The sequence below is a fragment of the Pseudophryne corroboree genome, chromosome 1 (assembly GCF_028390025.1).
Source record: "Pseudophryne corroboree isolate aPseCor3 chromosome 1, aPseCor3.hap2, whole genome shotgun sequence".
Taxonomy (NCBI): domain Eukaryota; kingdom Metazoa; phylum Chordata; class Amphibia; order Anura; family Myobatrachidae; genus Pseudophryne; species Pseudophryne corroboree.
In genome coordinates, this window is record NC_086444.1 from 1,016,001,041 (window position 1) to 1,016,021,365 (window position 20,325).

Consider the following 20,325-nt stretch of genomic DNA (forward strand, 5'->3'; position numbering starts at 1 on the left):
GCTAAAAAAGCAAGGCAGGATTGTTCTAAGATAGTTATTGGAAAAATGTCTGGCTAGGTAAAATTACAGGCATGTGTTGTTGCTGAATGATGACCAACAGAAAAGCATAAAAATGACATTTCACTGCTGCAGTCAAGTAATATGGACCCACAGCTGGCAAATAAAAATAAATATAATAGAAGTAGAAAAACTCTTCATCCACGTCAGTCAATGTTTACAGTCAAGGTATTGTCAGCAAAATATTCTAATGATAGAACTAAAATCCTCTCCTGTTCATTGACCATTAACCACTGGATTTTAGAACATGGTACCAATATGCCAGCCACACATGTACAGGAAGGCACATGCTCCAAAGTACATAATTAGATTTTCTGATGAATACTGTATGCGAAAGGGGATGTAGTCATTAGATTGACAGTAATAATATAGACATGCATGTCGACACCCTAATGTTGACAGTTAGGTAACATTGATATCCCCAGACATTAGGATTATGATGCTAGTGAAAGGGTAAGGCTACAGTGTGTGTGTGTGTGTGTGTGTGTGTGTGTGTGTGTGTGTGTGTGTGTGTGTGTGTGTGTGTGGGAAGGAAGGAGGGGGGTGTTAGGTACTAACTAGAGGGAGGAAGTGATCTGACCTGGAAGTGATGGTCACACGACCGCCAGGAAGCCATGTTTGAGCCGCTAAAGACGTTAGAAGGTAAGTCACCACTGGATCACCGGGGATGATATACTGACAACATGTCAACTTTGAATTAGTGTCAATGTAACATTGAGGGTGGGTGTAGAGCAAAGATTATTACTCTTATCCAACATGACTCAAAGACTGAATATGACCATAAAATTATGATGGTTATAATCACCTGTGATTTCCCTGGATGGAATGATCACAATGGTTCCTCTACATTGGTACTGTGCTTTAACATGGCATTCTCATCCATGCTAAAGAATTCCAGTCATCAAGGCAGGCATAGATCAAAGGAAAGTAGAGAATTGGGTAAAAAGTAAGTTTGGCTTGAGATTGTATTTTGTGTGTAAAGGACTGATACTGTGTTTAAAGGGTGCAACTCATTAAGCTGTTAATTATGGCAAACTACTGTATTTGGTGGGCATAAGGCATGAGTCAGTGTAGAAGGAGGGTGGGAGTAGAGAGCAGTGAAGGTCGGTGTGGAGAGAACAGACGATGGATGTAAGGAGCCGCTGTGTAGTGAGAGGGACAGCACCATTGGCATCTGAAATGTGGTGCTGGCCACCAGCTAATCAGAAATCACTGCTCGGAAACCAATCCGGAGCCGCCGCTGTGACCACTATTGGTTGACGATCTGCAATTTCCAAATGCCTGGCACCTGGAACCACACTTGAAATGCAGCTGGCACTATCTGAATGTCTCCATGGCTGCCCACCATCTTAACGGCAGCTTTGTGTACACCGCTGCCACCACTGTCTGTTTGGGCCAAAGACAAAAGTCATGATGGTCCCCCCCTTGATGGCGGCCCCCTGCATATGACATATAAGTGGTTTATTTGAACACTATAAATAACCATTTCACTGATTCTGTACTAACAAAACTATAGGGGTTGGGTACGGGATCTCGGCGGTCAGAATACCGACGCTGGGATCCCGACTGCCAGAATGCCGGCAGGGGGGCAAGCACAACTAAGCCCCTTGCGGGTTCGCTACACTCGCCACCGGTTATATTCCCATTCCATTGGTGTCATGGACACCCAGGAGTGGGAATCGCGGTGGCGGTGCTGCCGGCATTCTGGCGGTCGGGCTCCCGGCGTCGGTATTCCGACCACCGGGATCCCGACTGCTGGGATCCTGACTATATCCCAACTGTAGATGTGTGATAAAAGTACTGTATTCTGTCAATAGTAAACACTTCTCATCACAAACATAGGTGCTAGAATCAGGTGTCCTCATTTACCAGTAAAGTAGCCATAATGTTGACCAACATATGAACTACCTTTATAATAAATTATTAATACATATCATGAATTCCCTGAATGCTTATATTTGTTTCATGTTTTCAGGGATTTCTTACAATAAAATTCAACATAAATCAGATCACACTTAAAATATTTTTTCCTCTGATGTATATAGTAACTTGAAAAATCTCGAGGGCCATATTTATTGAGTGCTCGTAAAGCCGTAAGAGACATTATGGCCCAGTGTATAGCCCACATCTCACTGCTCTGAATGTACATCATTTATCTTAAACGCTGCACAGATGTTTCGGACAAGAGTTTGTCATTGGCTGACGAAGAACCCAAGATTGTAATTCAACTTTTAATATGTACCTTGTGACATAGCAGAGCTTAAAGTAAAGACTGATAAGTTAGTGTACAAAGCCTTACAATAATGTGTGGATTTTACTTAACAATTATTTTACAAGCTATGGCTATATAATCTGTAACAATCCATAAGCAAAATTAAGCTTTACTATCACAGGTTTATCAGGACTTTTCCCTATCACATCAAGCATCAGCCTGCCACAGCACAGTTGAACTACACTACTAAGATTTCAACACTTTAAACTAGGGCTTCAATAACACATAAACTGAAGCACATTTTCAGCCAATTTTCAGACAGCAACTTGCAGAGCCTGAATGCAGCCAATCAGAATCATCCTTCAAACCATCTGTGCTACATTGAACATAAATAAAACCAAGTCAGGACAATGGAATGTGGAGTACTGGGAGTATGTCAGGAAGGGTCTCACTTCTTCAGCAATATAAAATAGGTGAAAAAAAATATACCAGACCATAGCCGAATGCAGGAATTGCACAAATACTGTAAAAGTATGCAAGCGAGAATATCAGACAACTGAAAATAAATACAGTAATGATTATTTACATTTCCTATCTACATCCAAAATATCTTATGTCCTTAGGAACCCTTAAAACTTAGCTGATAGGCTAAGTTTAAGCACAGACGGTATAATGGTCAGCATTACTGCCTCACAGCACGGAGGTCATGTGTTCGATTTCCACCATGGCCATAACTGTGTGGAGTTTGTATATTCTCCCCATGTTTGTGTGGATTTCCTCCAAGCACTCTGGTTTCCTCCCACAATCCAAAAATATACTGGTAGGTTAATTGGCTCCAAACACAAATTAACCAAAGCGTAAATGTGTGTGTCTGTACATGTGTAGGGAATATAGATTGTAAGCTCCACTTATGTGAATGGGCAAATATTCTCTGTAAACCACTATAAAATATGTATGCACTATATAAATATTTTTTTTTAGGTATATAAAGCTAAAGGAGAAAAACAAAAGGCGGAATAATAAGACAGAGACTGGGAGTCATGTTGAGGGAGACAATGTAATAGCAGATCTTAACTATTTTTGCTCAGTATTCACTACTGATAGAAAGGGGAAGGGACCACAGTTAAGTTGCAAGGATATTTAGAAAAACAAAACAAGTACGTTTACAGAGGAGAAGGTCCTAACAGAACTCTCAAAGCTGAAAGTGGATAAATCAATGGGGCCAGATGGGATACATCCAAGGATACTAAAAGAGCTTAAAAGGGGTGCTGGTAGCACCATTAACAGAATTATTCAACCAGTCACTATCTACAGGAGAAATTCCGGAGGACTGGAAAAGAGCAAGTGTAGTCCCATTGCACAAAAGTGGAAGCAAGGAAGAGGCAAGCAACTACCGACCAGTGAGCCTTACATCAGTAGTAAGGAAATTGATGGAAACACTCTCAGAAGAAAGAGTTGTAGATTATCTCAAATTCAGCAATTTACATGATCCCAAACAGCATGGATTCACTGGGGTGGAGATCATGTGAAACCTTATTGACTTTTTCGACTGTATGACTAAAGTAATTGATAAAGGTGGAGCCATAGATATAGCTTATCTAGACTTATATAAGGCTTTTGACACTGTCCCACATCGCAGACTGCTAAATAAATTCAAAAGCTTGGGATTGGATACTAAGATGCTTGAATGGATAAGATCTTGGTTGCAGGACAGAACACAGATAGTTGTAGTAAATTGAGTACATTCAAAGGAGGGAAATGTTACCAGTGGAGTACCCCAGGGATCTGTACTTGGACCAGTGCTTTTTAATATCTTTATTGGTGTCACTGCAAATGGCATTAAAGGGAAAGTAGGTCTTTTTGCAGATGACACAAAGGTATGCAACAGGGTAGACACACCAGGAGGGGTAAAACATATGGATTGATCCTCAATGTTTACTAGGTATACTCAAGGAATGGTTAAGAGAGTGGCCTTAAGTGGTCATTATCTGCCCTCAAATTCTCTGTTTCTATGTAAATAACTAGTAATAAATAAATAAGCTACTTAGGGGGACATTTACTAAGCAGTGATAAGAGCGAAGAAGTGAGCCAGTGGAGAAGTTGCCCATGGCAACCAATCAGCACTGAAGTAACAACTATAATTTGCATACTATATATACAGAGCTGCTGAATGGTTTGATTGGGCCACTTCTCCACTGGCTCAGTTCTCCGCTCTTATCACTACTTAGTAACTGTCCCACTTAAAGTAGTAAGTGTCCATGGTAGAGCAACTGCACCGCTAGTTCTAAACACTCCACCATTGACACTTGTGACAGCCTATGGGCTGCTCAATAGGGGTTATTTAGATGTGGTTGGAGTTGCTATCACTGTTGCTTCCTTGGAAACACCCATGGTGCAAGTCACCCGTTGCAAAAGCCAGGAAATCTCCATCCAAGGATGGGGATCCCAGATTTCTTCCCTCCTCCTAAATGGCAGCATCACGCCTCCATTTTTTCCAAATGAAGCCAATTGCTGCCCCCAAAATGGCAGACTGAAACTCACTGACAGTTTGATGCAGGATTTCTTGTAACATCGCAGGACAGGTCCTGTGCAACCACATCTGAATGACCCCTAATGTATCCTTCTGAAATTCTTCTAAACATGGCCTCTGTGGCAGTGGATCTGCATTTGAGACACTCCAGTGACACTCCCGTAACAAGCCCATGAGACAGACTTTTCTTGCGAACACTTCAGGCCACCTCCCAGTCACTGCCCATGGATGGTTGTGCGCCGGCAGATCTATTGCAAGCAACTATGTACACAATAGTGGTCTCTACGTACAGACAGGGAAACGTATGCTCCATTAGGGTTTCTGGAGCTTTCGTGCATGTGCAGTAGCAAATACTGTGAAGTAGTTATGTGACCGACTGTCAGGAGACCAATGGTCAAAATACATCCCCCTACATCTTAGCCCCTCACAATACAGACAGTCGGCATGCCAACTAAAAGTGACTATTCCCACTCATGGGTGTCCACAACACCCATAGAGTGGGAACAGAACCTGTGGTGAGCTCAGTTCACCACCGAGCCTACAGCGTGGCGAGCGCAGAGTGCCCGCAAGAGGCTTCATTCCGCTCACCTACCCCGCTGGCATTCTGCGGCCGGGATCCCGGCATCGGGATGCTGACCGCCAGGATCCCAGCCACCGTTAATGCGGCCCCAACCCCAAATAATCGCTCAGCTGCTTAACATCAGCATTGCGGCCTCCTCCAAATCAGGCCCTTAGCACACTATAAACTAATGTCATTCGAAAATAAAATGCACTGCACATCTAAGTATTTTACATTCTGCATGCAAACAGAGAGACTTTTTCCAGATGTGATATGGCATTGGGCCAAGTTTTTCTCTGTTTTTCTTAGAAAATCAATGCAAACACAGCAGCTTGTCACTTCAGCTTATACCGAAGCACTGCAAGAAATAGCAGCAGACCTACTGTGATATACAGCTCATTGGGAAACAGGACTGGCCTGAAGCGGAAGTGAGCAGGGTGGCTATGTCTAGTCAGGAAACAGTGACCCCTGCAAGTCAAAAACAGTACTGCTGATTGAGTTATGTAATACAATTAGAAATACAATAGTGGTAAGCACTGCCATTTTCACTCTGCGCTATTTGTTCTGTTGTACTTACTTTATATGCCAATGTATGAAGTAACCATTTCTTTACATGATATGAATAAGTTTGCTGCATTGACTTCTAGGATATAAAATATGAACCAAGCAGGTAAAATGCATTTTTGACATTCCACTGTAGCTCTGTTAAAAAATAAATCATTACAGGGATGGCAATCATAGATTGATGGTTAACCACCATGAATGGTTTGCCACCAATGGTTGAAGGTCATGCCATCAATGGCAGAGATATGATGGTTCTCTGCAATTTGTTGCATAGCAGGGAGAAGTGTTTTTTTCTCCTTTAGCGCCAGGGGTCACCAGAGCCACACTCTGCTCCCAGGGCCGTGGGGTTGGTTCATGTAATAGATCTTAACTCCACCCTCTGATGTGACCTGCAAAGCCCCACCACTTCTCAGACTGGCCGACAAACTGGTGGGTCCCACTTCCAGTCGACTACACTGATGGCCATTGATGTTGTAAACCATCAATGGTTGTGTGTTGGTTTCCAGCCATCAATGTAAACCACAGAGGGTACCTTCAATGGTAACTTTGGACTTAGTGAATTGTGGCTTATCTCTAGAAACAACCAAACAATGTAATTCATTTTTGCGCAGAAAGTGGTGCATGAAGAGTTGAGCACAAGTCAGTTTATTGTGGTTTTCTGTACTAGCGACGAACCGAAACCAAGTGCATGTAACCAGTGGCAGATTTTACCTATGACTGCAGGACTGCAGCCCCCCCAGTAAAATCCGCCACTTCAGTGAGCGCAGCTGAGCCAGTTACAGTCTGTGTGACTGCACTGGCTCAGTGGCATCACTGTGACTGGCAGTGACTTCCTATCGGCCTATTTCCTCCCTCCAGGACTGCTAGATTGGGCTGTGATTAGCAGAGAGCTGGCATTCTGAGGAAGCCACTCTCTGCCTGTTCAGCATCCCAATCCAACTTCTATGGGCTGCAGCCTATGCAGTCCATAGAAGCTGGGAGTTTGTGCTCTCCAGCAGCTGCTTATGCACATACACAGGTTCCGGAGCTAATGAGATCCATTGGCTGACTCTCTCCTCTCCCTCTCTGGCATGGGCAGGTAGGAGTCACCGCTGCACATAACTACGTGCAGTGCAGAGCTGTACGGATCTCTGATACATCTCCACTTGCAACTGAAAGGGTGTAACTGGATGTTCTCACCTAGGCTAAGTTTGGAGAGTACATGTCGATAGAACTGTGGGACTATGCAGAGTTGCATGTATGCATAAATATGCATGTTTTCAGGCATACTGATGATGAAACTAGGTGTATGGATAGGGGTAGTACTGTCACATAGATATATAAAATTGCATACAATTGAATCTATGCATCAGTTATATGCACACACTATGGGCCTGGTTGTGACTCAGACACAACTACCCCATGCAACCAAATCATAAAACATGCTGTGCACATGTCACATGATGTGTCCAAAATCGCATGCACAGACCATCTATTTCTTATGGGAGTGTTGCGGGCATGTATGTACATCTCCAAGTAAGTCATGCATATGGTTAAGGGAAACTTGTTTCTGACGGATCTCTTGCATCAAACTAGAGGCTGGCACTAATGATGACTGTTGCATCTGTGGACAAAATAGGCTTGTATTTTCAGGCGCACAGATTTGTAACTTAGTTTTACCGATTGTCGCATTAGCATATAAGAGAGAGTACAACACCACGGCCGCAGGGAGTAGCAGAAACACGTGACTCCAAACCGGGCTCTATTGGAATCTCCATCCTATCAGGATATCCTGCTGTAGAGGAGTAGAAAAGATCACCAAGGACATATATAGTTGAGCACTCCAGGATGCGACCATTAAGATAAACAGCGTTTGCAGCAGCAGGGAAGAGAAACTTCCCTCTGCTGCTGCTCTCAGAGGGACCGGAAGATCACTCTACCTCCCCCAGTGTATGCTGTGCTGCCGATCACTACTGATCAGTCAGCACCCCCCATCCAGTGGCTGCAGATAAATAGCAGCCACTGGGGAAATGTAAATCAAGTTCCTCAAGCCCCCCTGTGTGCCTAGTGGCTGTCCAGGCTTTCAAAATGGAAGCCGCGATGGTCACAAGGTTTCGGATGGTCACAATGTTTCGATATTTGCGCCTGATGTTCGGATATTTGAAAAAAAAATCTGTATTTTTTTTTTCAAATGTCAATTTTTGTTATTCTTTTTTTTTTTAACTAACATTATTTTAAGTAAGGTCTACAATGAATTCACTTATAAAAAATACCTGAGATTTTCTGAGCGGTTTTTCAGAAAATAATTAGTCAGTTAAGTGTTTAAGCAGGCTAGGAGCAAAACTGAGCTCTATTTGCCATCTACTTTCCTGACCTGACCATAATCAAATTAAATGATACCCAATTCCAAATTATGAACCACTTATACCCAATACTTTTGTAGCTTGGGAAGATTCTCACATAACTATTAATTTGACATTTTAGGGATAGAAAATTGTGGGTTAGAAGGCAATAAGAATTCTAAATTGTAACTGCAATTACAAAAGTTATACATTAATCCTAAAGTCTTGTGTTCCACGCAATCCGATGCGTTTCCCCAAGTCTGCCAAGAGCATGCAATGCTCTCCGAGGGGGGGAGGAGGGACACACACCAAACTCCATGTAAATAAAATAATAAATGTATCTTTTACTTATGGAATTCAATGTTCAGTTTTTGGAGGAATCATTTAATGTTGTGTGTCCCAAATGATCCCTGGAAGTAGATTAAAAAGGGCCATTTTGAAACTACTGTGGGTATTTTTAAATATTTGTTCCGTAACATAATCCTTACATGATCACAAAGGGGATAAAATAAGAATTATAGGCTTAAAGTTAGTTTAATGATTTACTTGCCTACACAGAGCAATCAATGCAAGTGTAGCGTTCTTATCATTGGAAGTAGTTACACACTATGAAAGCTGCCTGTAACACTTATAAAGCTTATCTGTACTACAGTTTCTTGATCTCAGCCTCTAGTCTACGCTGTCTGGAAAAACAGGTGCATAAATGACAAGGCCAACACATGGCCAAGCTCACATATGCTATTATACTGTACTTCATTTAAATTGACTGAAAGCTGTAATTTATGCAATCTCTCTCACCTTAACTATTGTGTGACCTCCTCATGTCTGGCCCCCCTGTGCCTACATTATACTTCTGTCTCTCTTAAAATATATTCTCTAGTAAACAGGGAACCTAGATAGAGGTTTGACGTAATGGGCAGTGATGAGAGGACAATTAGTCTCACAGCAGCTCTTAGGGCAGACTAGAGAGAGGATAGACATGTGAAGAATGGGCCACATAGCAGGGAATTGCAATAGTCACATTGGGAAAGGGTGAGGCGAGAGAGTGAATTAGGCTTTTATTTTAGTGGAGTCCCTGTGTGCATATGCAAGCAATGTTACAAAGGTGGTGATGACCGTATTGTGTCAGGGCTGTCTTAACAGCAATGTAGGCCTCTAGGCAAAGCTATGCACTGAAGCCCCTATCCATCCTCAAATGGTAGGGATGGGGGGTGCTATCAGTGGCAGCGTTGATGTTCTGCGGGCAGTAGGGGGTGTTCTATCTTCTGTTCAGCATGTAGGACATGGAGCAGTAATTTCTGCTAATTGCTCCTTTACTGCACAGATGTTGGAAGATGGAGAGGGAGGGAAAAAAATAAATTGTAGAAGTGGGCATTGGGCTTAATGAAGGAGCCCCGGTACATGTATTTCGGGGTGGTAGGCGGCGTTTAATATGCAGGGGAGAGGTGGATAGTGGAGTGGGCTTAATATTCATAATTTTCTGGTAGTAGTGCAGCTTGCTTGACTGCAGATATCTCCAGTTTCTGAAAATTGATTTCTTAGCTTACAATGGGATAAAATACAAGAGTCCCACCTTCAGGCGGTACTGGGGACATGGAGACCAGAGCTCAGGAGCCAGAGCAATCCGATTAAAATATAAAACTGCATACCAGGTGTGTGGAGCTGGAGCAGGGACCAGCTGCTGGAAGGCTGATATCTCTGGTTCCGGGTATAGTAGAGACAAGCTGCCAGTGTCCACTGAAAGAGGAGAGACCCAGCTTTTGGAGTGTACCCTCAGAAAAACTAGGTCTAATTCAGGCCCGAGATATCTGGATGGGAAGAGAAACAGGCTCGGATGGGGACCACTGCTTTGAAGTCTGATATCTCAAGTTCCCCAAGGTCAATTTTCAAAAATCTGGTAACCCATGGAAAAAGGGGACCGACTGCAATCAACCTAGAGCCCTTATACTCCTGGGGCCCTTGGGCAACTGCCCTTGGAGCCCATACAAAAAGAAGGCACTGTATTGTTTAAGAAACAGGATATGAGAAGTGAAGCTGACAACCAACAGAAGAGAGAATCAGTTATAAATATTGGACATTTAAGCAAAGAAAATAGTTACCCATGTCTTTATTATAGCAACATTTTAATCCATACTCATAGTCAGTGTTGATATTATGCAGTTTTATATGAAGGTGACAAGTTATCAACCCTGAAAACAAGAGACTCGAATGGTTGAAAATACTTACTGTATTTGGGTTGCTGCCAGTGATCTCCTAATAATTGAATGGACTTGTCTGTAAACATCCAACTTAGACATGCACCGGCAAGATGTATGGTTTGCAAAACTAATTGTTACTGGTTTTACTGGTCCTTGAGAAAGCGGGACTGTGATTTCAAACAGCTAGGAAAAAAAAAGAAAATTTATTTTTAATTATTTTTATGCTTCCTTTATCAACCTCAATCTAACAACATGAATCAAAGGTACTGTAAAGCACTTGTGGTTAGTTAGCTATTGCTGAACTCTGCATGGTCAGAGAGTCAAATAATACGCAAAGCTGTAGTCCCATAATATTGTTTGTATTACCATCCTTGTACGTGTATCACTATAAAGCATTATACAGACCTTTACAAACAACCTGTATCTGCTTACTATCTAATTCCCTACCATAAGTAAATTACAAAAGTTTCAAAGACTAACCTTTACAATAGCATTTAATTAATGCAAACCCTTCAATAGATATGAATGGTTATTTAGCAGGAACTTTGTGTGGTATTCAGGTAAAATGGATTAGCAGTTCACAACTCTTGACTCCTACCCCTTTCAGACAGAAGGCTTGGCTCCTACCTAAGTTACTGAACACAGGTAGGTGCGCTGGGGCTTTGGATGTACTTACACTTTCAGACCACCATTGGGACCCAGGTTATTCCAGAGTCATCACTGTTCACATAGGACGCTTGGAGATGACATCATCTTCAAGCACTCCTGAGCCCACTAATCAGCAGCATTTCAGGCATGACCCAGGTCATGCCTTTCATACTGCAGCCGTCCTGGGTCTGGCCTGGGAATATCCCCGGTCATGATCTGTGTCAACCCTTTCACACAGAGGTGGGACCTGGGTCGCACCGGAAAGCCCTGACAATAACCCGGGTTCTCAGCTCAGTGTGAAAGGGGTATTAAATACAAACACTGTATTATTAAGATTACAGGTTACCTTGCAACAATAACAAACTTTTACAAATTCTACATTATTATGCTTCATTATAGGGTTTAACGCTGCTTCATAACCCTTATGCAGCATATAAGTAACGCATTTCAATAACCTCCTTAAGGCAGTTTACCCTTTATGGGCAAACATTCTTTCATTAGTTCACACATATAGGCTGTTTACTTACCAGAATGTAATTCCTATAGTTGTCAGGTGCTGGCAGTAACTCTGTAGTGATGTTTCTTTTTAAACAGATAATAGTATATGAGTGATAACTACCATCCAAATATGTACAGTATATACTTCAGTTTACAGCTCCCCCAATTCCAGTCCCTGCTTTTTTCAAGTAGCAACCTAGTTTCTTAGAAATTGTGCTGTTTGATTAATTTGTACCTTAACGACACAATAGTTAACTTCTGAGGGGACGTCCCTTATGAACAGAGTTATTTTCTTCAAAGTTCTTCCCCTAACCTTGCTGACCAAGGGTGGCAGTCTCCATCTTCTAATGAATACAGGAAGAGTAGGCTTTCACTTAAATATTCCCTGTGTCAGGAGAAGCTATCAAAGCTTTGGGAGAGAAAGTGCCAACCAATCAGTTTTTGTCACTTTTCAAGCATAGCCTGTAAAATAAGTTTGAAGCCAACTGGTTTGTACTTAATCCCTCTTCAAGCATTAATAAATCTCCCACATAGTGAGAGATAATTAGCCGTAGTAGTTTGAGTAAGCCTTTCTATTTGTACTCTTTTTAATTTAACTGATTTCAACCTAACAGCTCAATCTACTGTAAGGGTTCTTTTTGTAATTTATAAAGCTACTCTTTGTTTTGTCTCTTATTACTTAAAGTGCTGGCTAACCACGGCACAGAGAGGAGTCTGTATTTTATACAAAGCTCTGACCAGGGAAGGATTTCAGGTGCAAGTGCACATATATGAGCATAGGTGTGGCTATTATATACAACATTTATTTACATTTAAATATATTAAGTACATTTTGACTCCATTCCCCTTCTATGTTCTCCCATTCTGCATCCACACACCATTGCATTCTTATTTTCCATTGGTCAAAGCCATGCTGTAGCTCATTATCTGTCAGCGGTCTCGGCTGCTCCATCGTTTTCTTCTTTACCTCAGTAACTGATGCAAAACGGGATCCCTTTAAGTACAGATTTGACTTTAGGGAAAAGAAAGAAGTCACACAGTGCTAGGTCTGGCGAGTATGGAGGGTTTACTAGCACTGAAATCTGTTTCTCAGCCGAAAACTACTTTTTGTGAGCTGGTGCATTGTCCTGATGGAGGATGAAATAATTTTTCTGCAACTCTGGACTCTTTCTTCTGATATATTTAATGCAAATTTCTAGAACACTTTTTTAGTAATGTTGAGTCATTGTTGTGTCTTCTGGTACCCAGTTTGCCAAAATAACACACTTGATATCAAAGAAAACAATTAACATAGCTTTGAATTTATATTTGCTGTGACATGCTCTCTTCATTCTTGGTGATGATGGTGGTTTCCTGTGCATGAACTGGCATTTTGTCTAAGGTTCGCACTGGAAGATTCAGGTTTCATCACAGATAATAACTCTATCCAAAAAAATACCAATCTTCTTGATTTTGTTCCAAAATGTCTGTACAAATTTGCTTTTGATTTTCGTTCTGCTCGGCAGTGAGAAGCCATGGAACAATCTTAGCACAAACATATATGTCATGTTAAGGTCTTGATGCAAAACCTGCATAATAGTTTCTCTCTCTATGTTTACCATTTCTGCTATCATTCAAACGCAGAGTCATGTGTCAATTTGAACAATTAAAAAAAAAATTGTTTGTAATTGATGTGCAAGGTCTTGCAGGACGTTCATCATCTTTGACATCCTCACAACAGTCACTAAATCTTTCATGCCACTCAAACACATGTGCACGTGACATACAAGGGTGTAATATGGTATGCCGGCGGTGGGATCCCGACCGGCGGCATACCGACAGTTGGGCGAGCACAAATGAGCCCCTTGCGGGCTCGCTGTGCTTGCCACGCTGTGGGCATGGTGGCGCGCTGCGGACGCCATGCTATTTATTCTCCCTCCAAGGGGGTCGTGGACCCCCAAGAGGGAGAATAGTTGTCGGTATACGGGGTGTCAGGATTCCGGCGCCGGTATACTGAGCGGCAGGATACCAAGAGCCGGCATACTGAATACCACTTGACATACAATATGCCCCGTAAGCCTTAGTTAGCATATGGGAAGATTCGGTTGCCATTTTTTTCAGTTTAACTAAAAACTGAAACTTAACAAGTTGCTCTACTTTTGAACTAAGTATTTTTATGTCGCATGAGAAAACACAATGTCTTCTAATGCTGTGGACAGCAAACTATATGTGCGAGAGGGGTGAAACTTGCAAATCCGTTTTGGAATAGTTCAATGTCAATGTTCTGTTGGTTGCCATGGGCAACTTCTCCACACTTTTCACTGCTTCATGAATAGACCCCTAACTGCATCTCACCAACTGCCTCTCCTCTTCTAGCAAGTGTCTTCAGCCTTCCAGCTGACCTACCATGGGGTCAACCTAGGCTTGTGCATGTGTAGGAAAAGCATAATATAGTACAGCAGCCATAACATCTCAAATGTGGGGTTTACTTATTGATGAAAATCACTTTACCATGCGCCCTTTACTTGCTAAAGGCAGCAAGTATGGGTGGACGTTTTAATATGGACACTGCTTGGATTAGTGTAGATGCTCTCTGATGGCAGCATGAAGAAGCCATTATAAGACAAGCAGCATTTAGGAGTAGAGGACTCAGTAAACCATGAAATGATTGACATCAGATGGTTCAGGTAAATAAATGCTGCATCAAAGTTATTAGAAACAAAGCAAATTTGTTCTACAAAGGTAGAGAGTTACAATTCGAATCTAGACTATCAATACATTACTGATTGCACAGGGGAACTGTGGCTCTAATAGGATTGGACTACAGCTCCCATGAGAACACTAGAACTGGCTACTTATGCATGACATACCGCGAGTGGTAAGTAATCAGCATATTGGCAGTTACATAGGGGCTGATAAGTGTTGTTAGTTCTGGGCATGCTCAAAAAATACAAATGCAGCTGGACATAATTTGGGTGCATCAGCCTAGGGAAGAACCTGGGGTGGAAACAGGCATTCTTTGGCAGGCACACATCACTGAGGGTGTTCAGGCAAATGTGAGCCATGCAGACCAGCTGTGATGAAGACTATATTTTGTACCAAGTATAGTGCAGGTACAAATACACTGCTGTAGATACTTACAAGTACTGTACCAGATGTATAAGCTACAGAGGTATATATGCTACTCACACTGAGGCGAAAGTGTTGCAAGATGCTTACAGATCTGCATAGGGGTATTACTGTCTGTGCACATTTATTTTGAAAATTTACAGGGTTACCTCCAGTAGCAGCTGAACCAGAATGCAACATTTTCAATGTAATAAAACTAAAGCTGCATTCAGGGTTTAGTCTTCCTTGTGTTGCTACACTGTATAGAAATATGCACTAGCTATGTCCGGTAACATGGTTAAGAAGAGTAATTGCTACACTCTCTGCACTAAGTGAAATCATATTTGAAGCTCAAGCTTTGGCTGCAAATTACTGTATATCACAATTACTGTGCAGTCCGGTGTGATGTGAAGGAACTGCTGAATTAGGCATGTATTTGTCTGGGGAAAACAGCGGTTTTCACTAAAGACGCAAGCGGATACTAACAAGCCACTCTACTATGGGGATGGTAATTATGGCTATAACCTAACACCGTTTGACCTTGGTACTGTAGCTAAATATTTCTACTGTACATCTTGATGTGTATGTGACAAGACAGCTTTTTCTGGAAACCCTATTAAATAAATCCAGTGCTGGATTATTTTACCTCTACATATGCAGTACATCTCAACAGGTCATTAGAATTATTTTACTATTGCTCTGAAGTCTCTTTGGAGGAAGAGAGAATGAAAATGTTTTCCGATTAGCATTCCAGTTACTAAGTAGAGGCCCAGTAATGTTAGATATACCCTTTGAAATATTTTAATGTTCAAGTTTTACTTTTATGTCAAAAAACTGGTATTAAATACTATTGATACTGTAGCATTATTTTGGTAGACCCATCTCTTTAGGTCACATGCATTTTGCTTCCTCATTGCCATTTAAATCTTTATAAAAGTAAAAAATAAGTACTATATGGTCCTGAAGTATAAAGTACTCTAGGAGCATCTAGCAAAACGTATTTGTTTTCACCGGTTTCTCTACAGGTCCCACTAAGCTCACATCAAGGTGCATGTCTAGTCTTCCTTCTTGGGAGTCTTCCCTCACCTAACAAAAGTATATGAGGATGCAAAAGAATCTGGAGAGGTGCTCGTTGCAAAGTGAAAACCTCACATAACAGTCCAACTTCATCCACTTTGGAAGCTCTTCTTTTCAGTTTTTACATAAAATACCACTTGACTTAGCCATTTATGGTCTAATGAATCATTAGTCTTAAGGTGCATACATACTAAACGACGTCGCCCTATGAGCAACGTCATCTAGTGTTTCCCCTCCCGGCCCAGGCGGTCGGCCGTACACACAGGGAGTAATTCTGAGTTGATCGCAGCAGCAAGTTTGTTAGCAACTAGGCAAAACCATGTGCACTGCAGGGGGGGGGGGCAGATATAACATTTGCAGAGTGTGTTAGATTTGGGTGGGTTATTTTGTTTCTGTGCAGGGTAATTACTGGCTGCTTTATTTTTACACTGCAATTTAGATTTCAGTTTGAACACACCACACCCGAATCTAACTCTCTCTGCACATGTTATATCTGCCCCCCTGCAGTGCACATGGTTTTGCCCAACTGCTAACAAATTTGATGCTGCGATCAACTCAGAATTAGGCTCACTGAGCGATATGACGGTTCATATCGCTCAGTGGCATCACGCAGCGGCCGGGCTGTGCAAGCAGCTCCTGGACGACAGTCCAGATTGAGCATGCATGCACCACCGAAACAAAGGGTCATTAATAACCCGTGGTGCCACGCATCTGTCGTCATTGCCACCAGCATACACACTTGCCGAGAAAGTGAACGACGTTTTTCATTTTATAGGCAAGTGTTTATGCACCTTTAGAGGATACTGGGACTGTTTATATATGATCACACCTACAGTATAAATACACTTCTTTGCAATAGACATAAACGTGTAAAATGCATCTAATTAAAAAAATAGGTTTCTGGAATTTGGATCAGAGCCCATCAATACCACTCTAGACCTTTGGGCACACTGCTCTGCTCTCTGCCGCAACCCAGCAGCAATGCAATTAGTCTGTACATAAATCCTTCCCTCATCCCATGCAAGGGTCTGTCCCACAGTAACTTCCCCCATTTTGGACTGTAAAACATTTGGATTTTGTGTAACTGATCATCCATGACTTTAAACTGTTAGAGGAAATCAGAAATCCTTCAGAAAATGGACATGAACATAATGAAAACCTACAAATAGCATACAGATACCAAAAACAGATGGTGAGGTCTCATAGGGCAGGGATAGCTGTGACTGAATACAGGTCTCAGAGTAATATGAAGGTAATATTCTAAAAGGAAAATAATAATAATACCCATAATTGTTAACAGTTTTTCTTTTTTTCTTAGCATACTGAAGCTAACTAAAAACAAAATAGATTTTTCTGTTAATACTCTTTATTTGCTTCTTTCAATGTTTTCTTCACCCTACAGTTAATTTGCATAGAGTTAATTAACAATTCTAAAAGGTGTTTACACAGAATACTACATTTTCAGAGCATAGTGAAATGAATCTGTAAATCACACTACTCGGGGAGTCGGGAGCCTGGATTCAGTGGTTTCTTTAATTGTTGGCACAAAGACATTTCTGAAATATCTGCAAAAAGCTGTGTTCCATGTATGAAGCCTGTTAGGAGCTTTTAAATTTGACACGGCTCATAAGAAAGGAAGATTAAAACCACACACGCCAGGAAAATGTTTTCACACCATACGTCGTCTAAGAGTAGTATAAGGCATTGATACCATTTTGGAAACAAACTGGATCTTTTTACTTTGCTTTCGCAAAATATGTTCTTCGAACGTGTAACTCTTATATGTGTTTCTTTGGGAAATAGGCTTCTTTTACAGCCAAAATACACTTACTATACGTTCCCTTGTTTGGCAGAGCTTAGAAGTACTGGCTTTAGGCAGTTCAGTGAGACAGTTGTTGTTGTACATTCTACATTTCCCTACACAGCATTTGTGATTTATTTGCTTATACAGTTACACAGTGCTGTCAGCAGTCATAGTTATACAGTGGTCACTGCATAAAGGACCATATTATACAGAGATGTGCAAGTCATGGCGCAAAACCATAAAAGGGCTCCCTAACACTAATTATACACTACACAAAAAAAGAGCATGTGTGTTTCTGATCACATGGAATATTTGAGGGGAATATTGGGGCAGCAAGTCTCCAACCTAACTCTTACCCCTTTTCCACTAGCTCAAATAACATGGGTAAATGCACGGCGGTGCGCATTAACCCGGCTACCTTACCGGATTGAACATGCGTTCAACCCGGTAAGCTGTGCAGTGTAAACGGAAGCCGTGTTGATGTGACACGGCTCCCGTTCACAGGTCTATGGAAGGGCGGCACTGGGAGATCATGTGATCTCCCAGCGCCACCCCTGCCGCGTCGCTAGCAGCGTCACCAACCCGGCAATATGCCGGGTTGGTGAGCGCAGTGGGAACGGGGGCTGAGCACGGGCCGCAGCCGGGTAGCACCAGTGTCAGGCTCCCGGCTGCGACCCATGCTTTAGAGGTGGAAAAGGGGTATCTGTGTGTTCATCCTGTGGTCGACAATGCATGTGGTGGTGTAATGCCATAGGGCAGTGTTTCCCATACTCCCCCATTACAGTCCATATTTAAAGGCTGTCCGGGTGCCGGCTCTCTCATCTCCCTCTCCGGCATGGGCAGCCCCCTGCCAGAAAAATGTAGGAGACGCTGCTGCTCATAACCAAATGCTTATCTTATATATAACTCGATATGTAATTTAACATTACAAAAAAATTCTAGACAGATAAGAAGTTACATCATTAATCACATGGCAAATAAGTAATGAGATACCTAATATAAGCACATCCTTTACATATACCTTATCTTACATATACCTTATCTTACATATACCTATCTTGTTTCAGAAGGATAAACTTTTTGATCATTTATTAAATAAAAAGGTTTCATCACAGGATATTCAGGCATTTTAGCTATCATTTACTATTTCCCAGGGATTGAAGAGAAAAATTAATTGAAAAGAGAAGAAAACAAAAAACAATTGTGTTGTGAGAGCTATTGTTTTTTTATTCTGAAGCATTCTAGAAATTTGTGCCATAAAGGTTCAGTTTAAAAATATAAACATGGTGATGTGTTATTTTTAGACCTGGAGGGCTGCAAGTCTCAGATTACAATGTCTGGTATTTTGGGGAACTTATCTTATGAGTTTTCTAAATTGAGCATGAGCCGCACTGTGGATATAATTTAAACATAACAAAGCAGAATTGGGACATTTTTACAAGCTACTCCTCTGTTGGTTCTACTTGATGTTATACATCTCCTACTGTTAATAAGAAAAGAAGTTAATTACTTAGGTACGTCACAGCTATAATTAGACAACTGACCTTTCAAGGGAGTTGTAAAAGCTTGTTGCACAATATCTATATATTAATAGCAGAAGGACAACTTTTATGAGGGACATATTTCTATGATTCTGTTGTCGGAGTGTCATATACAAAATTAAAGTTCTTGATATATAGATTTGCAGAAAATATTGGCATTGTAATTTGCTGCTTCAATTTGGAGTTATGTGGCACAACATTCAACTGAAATTTACAATGCATCGCCATTGTGCTCTGGAAAATGTGACAGTTGGTGAACTCACCCTGTGCACCTGCTAGGTAACATGGAACATTTGACCTGCTGGGAGGTCTGGAAACTGTGACCGTTATTTGCAGCCACTCACTAAGCAGGGAGTTTTCGAAAATCGACTAAGGGGGTGAAAAGGGGTCAAATGTTTTGCACAGCAAATCTTTTCCCAGTTTACACTGACCCCATCAGCTAATTCGGATGACTACTGGACCACATATAAATGCTAATTTGCATATCTGCCAACATCCTCCTTTTGTGGCAACCTAAAAGGTTGTCCCCCTTAAGGTATCGCACAACCAACTCTCTCCCCCACACTAACTGTAGGGGGCTAACAGGGACCTCTTCCCTTGTCATGTAAGTCAAGCTGCTCTTCCAACTACTTCAAATGTCACCAGCTGAGTTTTAAACCAGTTGGCTCACTCTCGGCCTCCATGGTAACCTCCTCCCTCCATGGCCGGATTAACAATGGGGCAGATGGAGCTGCAGCTCCAAGCCCCCCATTGAAAATAGGCCCACAGAGCTCCCTGCAGTGCAAGCAGTAGCCAGTGCTGACAGGAAAAAAAACATTTCCTGTCAGCACATACAGCAGCTCCCTCACCTCCGGCTGCTCATTCACCTCCACCCCAAACTGGTCAGCCTGTGTCCTGACCGCTTCGTGTTGCAAGGGGGTGGGGCTTCGGACGGGCAAGGGGGCGGATCCACGGAAATAGTTCCGAGACAGCAGCCTCCTGTCAAGACCCTTCCCCTCTTTCATGAGGCATGTTATTGTTGGAAAGCTGTAGCAGGAGTGGTATGCTGCAGCAAAAGCAATTATGTTTTGATGTGCGAGGGGGCGGAGCTTTGGATGGGCATGGGGCGGAGCCTCAGATATATCTCAGAAGCCCCGCCCCCGAACCCATCCGAAGCCCCGCCCCCTTGTCCACCAAACCGTAAATATTTTTGCTGCAGCTTCCCAACAATAACATGCCTCATGCAAGAG

General features: G+C 42.0%; 1 protein-coding gene across 1 annotated transcript in view; it reads right to left on the reverse strand.

The window, feature by feature from the left end:
* VEGFC (vascular endothelial growth factor C) overlaps positions 1-20,325 on the reverse strand; it is a 229,991-nt gene that overhangs the window by 18,220 nt on the left and 191,446 nt on the right. The window contains exon 4 of the mRNA XM_063920664.1: positions 10,470-10,624. Coding sequence (XP_063776734.1) covers positions 10,470-10,624 — 155 coding nt within the window. The remainder of the gene's footprint in view (positions 1-10,469; positions 10,625-20,325) is intronic.